The sequence below is a fragment of the Lonchura striata genome, chromosome 5 (assembly GCF_046129695.1).
Source record: "Lonchura striata isolate bLonStr1 chromosome 5, bLonStr1.mat, whole genome shotgun sequence".
Taxonomy (NCBI): domain Eukaryota; kingdom Metazoa; phylum Chordata; class Aves; order Passeriformes; family Estrildidae; genus Lonchura; species Lonchura striata.
This window is the reverse complement of record NC_134607.1, coordinates 59,127,249-59,138,694: the sequence shown is the minus strand read 5'-3', so window position 1 is coordinate 59,138,694 and position 11,446 is coordinate 59,127,249. Positions and strand designations below refer to the sequence as shown.

Sequence of the window (11,446 nt, the reverse complement as noted above, 5' to 3'; positions counted from 1 at the left end):
TTCTATGCTATAATTTAAGGCTCACCAATCTGCCATTTCCATGCTGAACTTAATGCTGACACCAGCAGCCCAGAGCGCGCTGCGGCGCCGCATCTTCCCAGCGTGTGTGGAGCCCGCGCCGCTGAGGCGGCTGGACGGGGCCTGCACGGCTCCGAACCGAGAGACCGCTCGTGTTTTCACTCCGTCCTTCCCCCAAAGCCCCGGGGGCCGCCTCCCAGCCCCAAGCCGCCGCGGCTCCGCCGGCCCGGAGCGCTGGCGGGGCTCGGGCAGGCGGCCCCGCCGCTTCCGGCCGCGCCCTTCCGCTCCCACAGCGCCGCGCGCCGCATCATGGACCACAATGGTGAGCAGGGGGAGGCCGGGGGCCCGTCCGTGCCCGCCCCGCCGGGCCCGCGCCCGCCGCCGCTCCGGGAGCGGCCCAGCGGGGCCGGGGGGCGCGGGGCGGCGCAGGGGCGGCGGCGCCGGGCCCGGCCCGGCCCCGGAGCGCCGGCGGGGCTCGGGCGCGCCGCGGGGCCTGCTCCTGCTCCTGCTCCTGCTCCTGCCCGGGCAGGCGCCGCGGCCCCGCTGCCGCCTTGGGCCCGGCGCTGCCCGGCGCTGCCCCGCCGGGCGGAGCGGCCGCGGGACCCCCGGGCCGGGGGAGCGGCGGGCGCCGGGCGGGCCGGAGCGGCCGGGCCCCGCCGGCTGCGGCCCGCGACTCCCGGAGGCGGGGCACGGACGCTCCTTTGCCCGCGGCGGTCCCGGCGTGCGGCCCACAGTGTGTCTCCTGGTTCCGCGGTCGTGGCCCGAGAGGAAGCTTCCTCCCGTGCCTAAATTCGGTGTGGTGGGTTAAATGTCGTTCGCCGGTGAGCGCGCTGGCGCAGCTGTGATCCTTCGCGAGTTAATGCGCTGGCGTAGTGCAGTGAAGAAATGAATGGACGTGCGCTTTGTGCTAGGGTGGTTTTGGAGGATTTTTTTCCTTTCCCTTACAAAAGATTGCTTTATGACTATCTGTATAAAGTATTTGAGTTTTATTTGTGAATTTTAATAAAGCTTGAAATGCAAAAGTAAAACTAAGTTGAAGGTGACATTTCACTAGGTTGCATCACTTCTAATTAGAGCTTTTTTAAGTAGTCTTAACAAGTCTGGTATGTTTGTTGTAGTTTTTTCTGGACATAATCCCACAAGCTATGCTCATGCAGACTGGAATTTATTATCTTTCTGTAAAGCATGAGTGACTAGTAAACTTGGTAGTTTGGATAGTTAAGCAGCTAGCTCATGTAAGTATTCCTGGTACAAAAGGCTATAAGGAGGAAAAGCGACTATGTATTGGCAGTTCAATGGACTAACTAATAAACAAGTGTTTGATTTTTAAAATTCGTTTTAGTTGTCCCTGTTTGCAAATGGACTGAGTTGCAGCAGAGATCTTTGTGGTTTATGGTGCTGTGGTTTTGTGTATTCTGGTAGAAAACAATTTCCCAACACATGGAAAACAAGCAGCTTTACCTCTGATGCCTTGGTCAAGCACTCCCTGCAGAAGCCTGATGATATAGTTGAGTGTTTGCAGGTTCATCTGGACAGCTGAAAGAAATAGCAAATGAAGTAAAAAAAAGCTTTATTGCTTTTGCCTTTAGTGTATTTCCTTTTAGAGTGAAACTGTCAACCATAGTGCTAAGAGGAGTTTGATCAATCTAAGGAAACTGAGGGCTTTTGGTTTGGAGGTACAGGACTGCCAGGGCACAGTCCCAGTTTGAAACAGATACATTTCCTGGCTTTGGTGGTAGCTGCTGAAAAACTGAGAGCAATCCCATTTTTTCTTGTTTTTCCTTCTACTTGTTGCATTGTTATGATGCCACTTGTTGTGGTGGTTATAGGCTTTGAGAGACAGCAGTTGGTGAGGCACTGTGCAGAATTGCACTAATGGACCCTAATTTCAGTGTCCTGCACTGCAATCCTTGGGGCCTCTGCAGTCATTCCAGGGCTGGAGTGCCCTACCCTGTGGAACTGCAGGGCTGTAAGTGCTCGGGGCTCACCCCTTCCAGACTGAGTGTGCCCTGCTTTGAAACACCTGTGGCATTTTCAGATAAAATTCCAGTGAGCTGGGAAGATTTGTGAAAGATGTAACTTCATATTTTTTCATGGATGAGATGCTGTGGGGTGGTTTCAGATAAACTCACTGGAGTTTGAGGGAGTTATGCCTCCTCATTTGTGTTGCTTGTTGCATTGCCTGCTCTATGTTATCTCTTGGAGCCTGTACCTGCTTATGCATGTGTCAGGCTATTTCTTGTTTTGTTCACCCTGGTACTTAGATGTAAATCTGATTAAGGAGAATTTTGTATATAGCTGGGAGCAGTAATTTTCAGTTTAGGAAGGATGTAACTATGTATTCCTAAGTACCAGTATTTTTGTGATACTTTTTTATAAATTTCTAAGTAATATGTCAAGATGATGAGTTAATAGAGAAACTAGTTTCCTTCCTACTTTAGTAAACAATACACATAAATTGTAAAAATTATCTTTTCACATAAGAAATTCTGTGTAGTCAAGGTTCTACAAAGAATTGACTCTCCAGTGCTCTTCACGCGGTGAGAAGAGCTGTAAGGTTAATGTTTCTGTTGTGGAGAAATGTGTGACTAGCTAGATTATTTTAATAGCTTTATTTTTAAACTAGATTTCCTAACTTCCTTGCTGTTCCAAATACAGTTTTGTGACGTGGCTTCTTGTATTGTCTGTGAGGGATACCTATTTTCTAGTGATAAAATTTTAATATGTTGTAGGAGTCTTAAGCAAGCTTTAAAAATTAAATGTTTTCTTAAAACATTTCTGTTAATATTTAACCTCTTTAGAGACTATTAAATAAATTTTTATAATGTATACTTTTTACAATTTTCTTTCACAGACAATGATTTGCAAGGAACAAATAGTTCAGGATCTTTGGGTGGTCTTGATGTCCGTAGAAGAATCCCTATAAAGCTTATTTCAAAACAGACCAATAAAACCAAACCTGCACCTCGAACTCCAAGAAATATGAACAGGATGCCTTCGAAGACACAAGCTGGTGATGAAGGTAAATTCATATAAATTCCCTGTAGTAGGGAAATGTATTATTCTACAGGATTTTTCGAGACTTTACTCAGAGACTTAAGAGTCCAGGGTTCTGTCTAAATGCAAAACAAGTTTCAAATCTCCAAGTGCTACTTCATGTAGGGCTTCAGTAGTGCCCATTTCCAAAACAGGCTGTCTTACTGCTTTGGTTCTACATTTCTGTAGAATGGACTCAGCAGATTGGAGGTGCTGTGGCATTTTTTGATGATTTCAATAAAAATGACCCATGCTCTTAATAGCAGCTGGTGTCAATTTCCAAAGTGTTGTGGTTGGCTCGTGTCTTTCTTCTCTTTCTCCTTTCCACAGAAGAATTTGATTATAACAAGGAGGAGCGATACGAATGTAAAGGAGGTGAAATGTTTGGCAACCAAAGGAGATTTCCTGGACCCATTTTTTGGGATTATAAGGTAAAGATACGAATTTTCACCTGTGTTTCATACCAAACTATAGGTAGTCCTGGTAGATACTTTGTTAATTAAAAGTTTTTTTGTTATTTTTGTCTGACTGAAAATACATCCTCTGCTTTCTCCTGTTTGTGGCATTCTTGCTTCCTTTTCAGCCAATTCAGAAATAATGGGTATGTTGATGATAATTGAAATGTGAAGTTTTAGTGATACTGGGGCTTGTTTTCTCACCCTCTTCTCTGTCCCACCAGATAAACTTGTTGGGGGAAAAGGATGATACACCAGTCCATTTCTGTGATAAGTGTGGATTGCCCATCAAAATGTACGGACGCATGGTGAGTGAAATTGCCAGTGGAAGATGCAGCCATGGTTTACATTTCGATAAAATTAGGTTTTCCTGTGCCTGTATGAAGTTTCTAGAGATTACTGATTTCAACAGACATCTGAATAAACAGCAGAATAGTAAGCAGGATGGAGCTGGAGGCCTTCACTGCTCAAGTGTTTTTGTTCCATCTGTCTGACTGATTTTGCTTTATCCTCTGATTCAATAAAGTAAGCCTGAAAATGTTAAACAAAAAACAGGTCACCATCACAAAGGAAAAAACCTTCAGGTTCTGAGGTTTTGACCTTATACTCCTTAGGTTTGAAAATAACCTTTTTATCTCAGTTGAAGACTTGCAGTGAAGCTAGAAAATGCTGTTCACTTTTATGTACCTTTAAAAATTCCCAAGATTAATTTAGATTTCTAAGTGTGATGTTTACAGGCTTCAGCATCTGACTTAATGACAGTTAATGCTTTTAAAACTTCCTTCCTTGCCAGCTAGACAAGTGTAATCAGATTGCATATGCAGCTTCTGTGAAAGTTCAGTGTTGGTAATGGTGCAAAACTCAAACTTTTGCCAAAGTTTTTTACCAACACTTAACCCCAAACACTACCTAAAAAAACCTCCAAACTCAGCATAAACTATTCTAGAAGATTTCTGTGCAAAGATGCTGTAACTGCTATGCTTGTTCACCTCATAGGTAACTTAGTTACTTTATATTATTATTATAAACTGTACTGGAGGGAGGAACTGTATTCTGCAGAATGACATAGATATTTATACATGATGTCTTAACAGCAATTTTTTATTTCTAGATACCTTGCAAGCATGTTTTCTGCTATGACTGTGCTATACTACATGAGAAAAAGGGAGATAAGATGTGTCCAGGGTAAGTTATCTCAAGATTTGTTATTAAAGGAAATGTAAGAAAGTAACTTAGATACTCTATTAACATGACTTTTATTTATATACGTTTAGCAGTGGCAGTAGAGTACTCAGAACTTTTTAGTTCCTACTCCATATTTTGGGATTCTAAGAGATCAGTGTTTACTTTGTTGGTTTTGGATAGGTAACCTGTTAATGCTGTAATTTGAAAAGGAATTAATAGCAGTTTGATTTACTTAATGAAAATGACCCATATTTTAATGCACAGAAGAATTTGTTTGAGAGATGCTACTTAAAAAAATTTACCTCATGAATTTTCATGTTCTTTCATAGTTACATTTTGAGATTTATAAATTAGGTAAACATCAAAATCACTGAAAAGCTTCTTTCATTGCTACAGTGGGGCAAAATTCTCAAATCTAATTTAGCTAATTTTGTTAACAAGGTAGAATGGGTGTTGAGCTCTCTCTGATGACAATAAATCAATATTCTCTGTTTATTTAGCTGTAACGAACCTGTGCAGCGAATTGAGCAGTGTGTACGAGGGTCTCTCTTCATGTGTAGCATTGTTCAGGGGTGCAAGAGAACTTACCTGTCACAGAGGGACTTACAAGCTCACATCAACCACCGGCACATGAGAGCTGGGAAGCCTGTTACTCGTCCTCCCATCGAACCCGTACATCCTCCTATTGCCCCACCGCCGGCCGAAATTCCCGAGCGTTTCATAATGCCCCCTGAGAAACATCACCTGAGCCACATCCCGCCGAAGCAGCACATCATGATGCCGCCGCCTCCTCTGCAGCACGTGCCGCACGAGCACTACAGCCAGCCCCACGAGGACATCCGTGCTCCTCCTGCGGAGATGTCCATGGCTCCGCCGCCGCCCCGCCCGGTCAGCCAGGACACCTTCCGCATCTCAACGAGGAAACACAGCAACTTAATAACTGTCCCCATTCAGGATGATTCCAGTTCCGGTGCTCGAGAGCCGCCTCCACCAGCACCCGCGCCTGCTCACCATCATCCCGAGTACCAGGGCCAGCCGGTGGTGTCGCACCCCCATCACATCATGCCTCCCCAGCAGCACTACGCGCCGCCCCCGCCGCCGCCGCCGCCCATCAGCCACCCGCTGCAGCACCCTCCGCAGGCGGCGGGCACCCCTCACATGGTGTACAGCCAGGCTCCGCCGCCCCCCATGACCTCTGCCCCTCCGCCCATAACCCCGCCGCCCGGACACATCATTGCCCAGATGCCGCCCTACATGAACCATCCTCCTCCGGGACCTCCCCCTCCTCAGCATGGAGGCCCACCTGTAAATGTAAATGCTCCCCCTCCCCATCACTATAATCCCAACTCCTTGCCACAGTTCAGCGAAGATCAAGGAACTCTTAGTCCCCCTTTCACACAACCTGGGGGAATGAGTCCAGGGATATGGCCAGCTCCAAGGGGGCCGCCTCCACCTCCAAGGATGCAAGGGCCTCCTGCTCAGGCCCCCCTTCCTGGACCACATCACCCTGATCAAGCCAGATACAGACCCTATTACCAATGATATAAGCAGCTATATAAATAGAGAATGCCATGAAGAGGATAAAACTAAATACAGAAGCCTTTTAATTAATTGTTTTGGGGTTATTTTGTTGTGGTTTTTTAAGAATACTGTCATTTTGACTGTAAGACATTTTGAGGTTTGAATCGTAAATGATTTTTAAGCCTTGGCCGTAGGACTCTTAACTTCAAATACTCTGTAGTGCTAAAATAAGTGGCTTAGTAGACCACAGTTGCATTTTAACAGAACTCCTGTTGCTAGTGTGGCTAAATTGTTCTAAGATGATCACCTGTAATATTATTTCCTGGAGAAGATGAACATGTGTTGTACCATTCTGAATATTGTTTTTGTTAAACCCGGTGTTTTTGTTAACCTGTGTACAATAATTAAATTGAAATATGGTTGTAAATGTGGTGAGTTTTTATATGAAGTTAACATACACATAGTTTTGGGACACCTTTTCAACACGTATGCCTTCCAAACAGCAGTGTAGTGAAATATTAAAAGAACTTTAATATTTCTCCTACTGCCATTTACCACGGCTCATAAGGATTTCAGGCTGTATGAATTCTTGGCACTAGAAATCAGACATGCGGAATTCTGCATTTACCACATTCCAGCTTTTTTGGATTTTTCTTTATGCATCAAAATGAATCTAGCAAAGATGGGGCATGACATGAAACCATGTATTGTGGGTTTTTTTGATTGAGTTTTTGGAGTTTGTATTAAAGCTAGTTTTGCTTCAGAAGGTTCTGTTTACATGTAAGCTACTGAGTGGAGTTGAATTCAAACTACTGTGTTTGCCTATGGCTGTGTTTGTGTGGAAGTGGCTGTGAACTGGCTTGCCATGTCCCTGAAAAACAGCTTCTTTTAGGCAGGGGAGTCACATTTGCCTTTCTCACTGTATATAATGTGTACAGTAGGAGGACTTTCCATTTGGATAATATGAGAAAAGTGGTCTGAAACCCCGTGTGTAGAAATAAAAAGGTACACATTATTTTTCTCTTGATTTTGTAATACGGGTTTAGTTGAGCAGTCAGTTATTAGGTGTTTTGCTTTTCTCAAAAGCTAGCAATATAAGCAGGCTTTTAGGTCTGTTTTTGTCCAAAATTTTTCTTTTATGAGAATACATTTAAAGAGGAACATAACATAAAATGAGAAGGTTCCCTTTTAGTGCAGCTAGTAGCAGAAGCAGACACAAGACAGTACTGTCTGTTGGTTGGAGTGTTTTATCTTTCCATTTCTTATCAGTATTTGCACTGAACCATTGTTTTTTTCCAAATGCCACATTTCTGACAGTGGTGCTTTTAGATGAAGTCCTTTGGGATTTTCTTAAAAGTTTGTAGTTTCCTACTGTTCTCAAATAATCTGAGCCATCTTAGAGCCTCGGTGTTACTTTTTATTTTGTGAAAATTATTTTCCAGAATCATAAGTGTTAAATTTATGAAAGAGCTGTGCCAGTGCAACATTCCAAATTTTGTACTTTTATGTCTAAACTTCATATTTTTAATTGGTAGAGCAAGGGCTCTTTAAATTTATTCTGTTCTTGACTGCCATTGGTTTCCTTGTGACCACGGCCAAATCTTTTAGACTGCCTTTCAAGTAAATACTTCTTTAGAGACAGGATGCAAATAAATTCTGGGTTATGCAAATGGCCAGTAAGTGTCAACTGCTTGAAAATCTGCTTAGCTGTAACATACTTCTTTCTAAGAGAGAGTTATTTGGTTTGGTTGCTCTGAAAACTAAGTAATTTTAAATAAAATACAGTGGTGAAGAAAAGAGGCTGATTGTGATAGTGTGCTATGAAATGGGCTGGTTGAAAATTTACTGTTTCTATGCATGTGAAAGCAAAAATGGCTCTGCCAGCATTCACATGAGGAACTTTTGAGGACCCCTTCTGTCACTGTGAAGTTGACTGGGAGGAGGCACATTTATGTTACAGCACGTGACTTCACCTGGGAGGAAAGCTGCATGTCTGATTCTTGTCCTTGGCCTCTGCCAGGCCAAGCTCAGGCCCAGCACAGCTCCAGCTGCCAGCTCGCTGTGCTGGGACATGAGGGAGGGCCAGCATCTTCACCTGGGTTTGGGAAAATCAGACATTCTGGAATGAGCTATTACCCACAGTCACAGGTGATGAGGAAATGAGGCAACTTTTTCCACTGGGCTGGGTGCAGTCAGGTTGCAAGCTTCAGTTTGTCCTCCCATCTCAACCCAGATGAAGAGTTCAAAATATTTCTGTGTCCAAAGCTATTCTTGAAGTTACTGTTGAGTGCTTTCATGAGAATGCTGAGGCAGTTGAATGGATTAAGGGAAAACAGCAGGTTTTGCTCTATCAAGAAGCTGGGAAGATGAATGTATCTCTATCATTGTCACTGTAGACAGTGCGTGAGAATTTTTTTCTCTGTATTTGAACAAATTTTTTCTCTGTATTTGATATATGTCATAGAGACAATGATGTATTACCCAAAAAATCAGTGAGATCCCTTGAGCTGGTTAATGACCATGGACCAAAAGTCTGTGATAGAGAACTTAGCTGAAAAGTAATCCTATGTAGGCAGGTCTTGGACTTGAGTCAAATTTCTATGTTGTCTTGTAAGAGGAAGACTTAAATATATTTTTTTAATTATTAAATCTGGATTAGATTATATATATAAATCTATTACCTATGTAACTAAGGGCACTGTTGATGTTTCCGTATTTACAAAGTTTAAAAATGCTTCCTCTGCTTGAAACCCTATGTTAACTGTTAACTGTCTTTTCAGTTTGTTTATGGGTTTCATTTATATTTTAGGGTCTTTTTTCTCTTGATTTGTTGGTTGGGTTTGGTTTTTGGTTTTTTTCTAATACCTGGTCATTTTACTGAGAGGTTACAAAATTCATGTTTTGTATTTAGTTGTGTAATTGACAGTGTTAGAAATGGTAAGATGTAATTTCTTTGGATTCGTTCTTACTGTAAAGACAAACAATTTAATTATTTATGTTTATTTTGAATAAACATCCTTGTCTGTGGTAGTGATACCCTTCCCGAAGCATTGCCAAGCAGATCTCAGGTTTTAAAGAGAACTCTGACATTTAAATTTGCCAGCCATTGCATGTTCCTCTACCAATGTCGCATAAGCAATGAAAAAGAGCTCAAAGATGGTTTGTGTTCACCATGGAAAGAATGAAAGGACACCAGCAGGTGGCCTGAAAACATCTGTGCTTTAGATGCTTGTCTCCTTACACTTTATCCTTGATTCTATCTCTAACTTTGCTTAAACAGTTGCCTGCAGCCATGCGTACTTTATAACCAGGGGACTGATTGTGTGAACTATACTTTGTGGTTGTTAACTTAACTGGTTGCCTACATGCCATATTTTTCTTCTTAAAACTGTGAATTATTTTTTTAAAAATCTGATCCACAAGATTTATAAAACCTTACTGGGTTAATTTTCTACTTTTCACTTCCTGCTCTCAAAGACTGTAAAAAAACTGTTACAAACTGAAATGGAAGTAATTCCACTTGAAGTAATAGTAAAGTGTATTGAAGTAATAGTGAAAGTAATAGTAATCCACTATTACCTAACTCTCACTTTTGAATTTGCACACATAGCAAAGGAGAAAAATGTCTTCCCTTTAGTGGAAGTCAGGTGTTCTCAAAAACATGTTTGTGGATATGCTTTCCCTGTGGATCAAGTCTGAACACACGTCTCTCTTCTAAAACTCTTTTCTGCTCCGTAAATCTTGTGTCTGGTTTTGAGTTGTTTCTCTCTGTGTGCATTGTTGGGCTGCTGACAAAGGAAGGCCCAGGTTCACAGCAGAAGGTCCTGTCAAACCTGGGAAACTGGAGGAGCACTGTGGATTGGAGCTGCAGTGGAATATTGAATGTATGGGAAATAAGTCTGGACTTTTTGTATGTATGACACAGAGTCCAATACAGCAGAGAAATGTACAAGGTTTGGATTAATTTTTATCCTGATTACATTTCTAAAGTAAATATCAGTATTATACAAGTTGGATATTTCCCTTTGTATTTATTTTATGTTGTTAAAAACAATTCTTAGCAATTCATAAATCATCTTGATAAAGCGATTGTCCCTTCACAGTTGTGAGCTTTTGCACTGTGTTCAGATACATTATACTCACGCTAGTGATTCACATTGACCAGTTTGCAAACTGAACTGGCTGAATTTGTTTGGGCAATGTGAGTGAAAATAATGATGTTTAAATCCCCTTTTAGTCTTGACTTAGCTATGAGACACCAAGTTTAGAAACTTTCCCTATTCTAAATGGGATCTCTTTATTCTCTTGAGTATGAGAGATTAATTTGTTGGTGTTTTTTCTTTTTTTTTTTTTTTAATTTCTTTTCAGTGTAGACTCAGTTCATGAGTGCAAGAGATTAAAAGTATTAAAAAATGCAGCATACATCCAGAACTGTGTGGGTGGAATAGCAGCAGGAAGCTGGTAAATTAGCTCAGTCATCATGAAACTTTACTGAGCAATTTTGATAATAACAATTCAAGTGATTCTTAAATGCCAGTAGGACTTACTGTAACACACTTCTGGTAATGGGAAGAGTGGTAATGTCTGCAGGCAGGCAGGAATGTTTCTATTTTTATGTAGTGTTTCACAAAAGAACTTCAGTATAACTGCCTAGGGAAAAACCCCAAATTAGTAACTAAATAGAAGTAAGTATGTGTCAGTCATCAAGGGTTTTCTTCAGTTTTACTTGTGAAAGCCAATGCTTGAACACACCTTCAAGTTAATTTATGATTCATTATTTCCTCCACTAAATAAAATCACGTAATTGCTGATGATTGTTGCTCAACTTGTCCTTTGCCGTTTCTGGGCCAGGTAAATTTTCAGGCATCTTCTTAGGAAGTAGAAGGAAGCAATACATACAGACTGAGAGAAAAAATTCTCCACTTTCAGCACAAGGATGAAGAATAGGGAACTGTGAGTAGCATTTCAGTAAATAACTGCTTAAGGATACTTTTTCCTTAATAGGAACTCAGTTTGAAATTGAAAAAAAATAAGGTTTGCTTGTTATAATCCACTCTCCATTGGGCCTAAGACCTTGAATAAACACTTTTAATTTTTTGTTCTGTATTTCACATTGCACCACAAAGTGATAATCAGGCTTGAGAGTAGGCTTGAGCATCACCGACTCTGTGGCTTCTCCATTTTCCATCCGTGTGGCTGGCTGTAAAATTGTTATTTGCAACGTGTCTGTA

General features: G+C 41.9%; 1 protein-coding gene across 3 annotated transcripts; it reads left to right on the top strand.

Moving 5' to 3' along the window:
* Positions 1-295: 295 nt before the first annotated feature.
* CBLL1 (Cbl proto-oncogene like 1) lies at positions 296-10,225 on the top strand. Of its 3 annotated transcripts, none has more exons than XM_021539123.2 (6): positions 296-340; positions 2,873-3,040; positions 3,388-3,485; positions 3,734-3,817; positions 4,621-4,694; positions 5,195-10,225. In XM_021539123.2, exons 1-6 carry the CDS (start codon positions 328-330, stop codon positions 6,234-6,236), a joined length of 1,479 nt encoding a protein of 492 aa, XP_021394798.1. In that variant the 5' UTR covers positions 296-327; the 3' UTR covers positions 6,237-10,225. The 3 variants fall into 3 exon arrangements, with proteins under 3 accessions (XP_021394798.1, XP_021394797.1, XP_021394799.1); XM_021539122.2 differs by having other exon boundaries at positions 3,385-3,485; XM_021539124.2 differs by lacking the exon at positions 296-340 and adding an exon at positions 710-817 and having other exon boundaries at positions 3,385-3,485.
* Positions 10,226-11,446: the final 1,221 nt, after the last annotated feature.

Excerpts from the sequence above, each read along its gene's own strand:
- CBLL1 (XM_021539122.2), top strand. Across the intron at positions 3,486-3,733 it reads CCATTTTTTGGGATTATAAG|ATAAACTTGTTGGGGGAAAA; the intron begins GTAAAGATACGA and ends CTGTCCCACCAG. Across the intron at positions 3,818-4,620 it reads TCAAAATGTACGGACGCATG|ATACCTTGCAAGCATGTTTT; the intron begins GTGAGTGAAATT and ends TTTTATTTCTAG.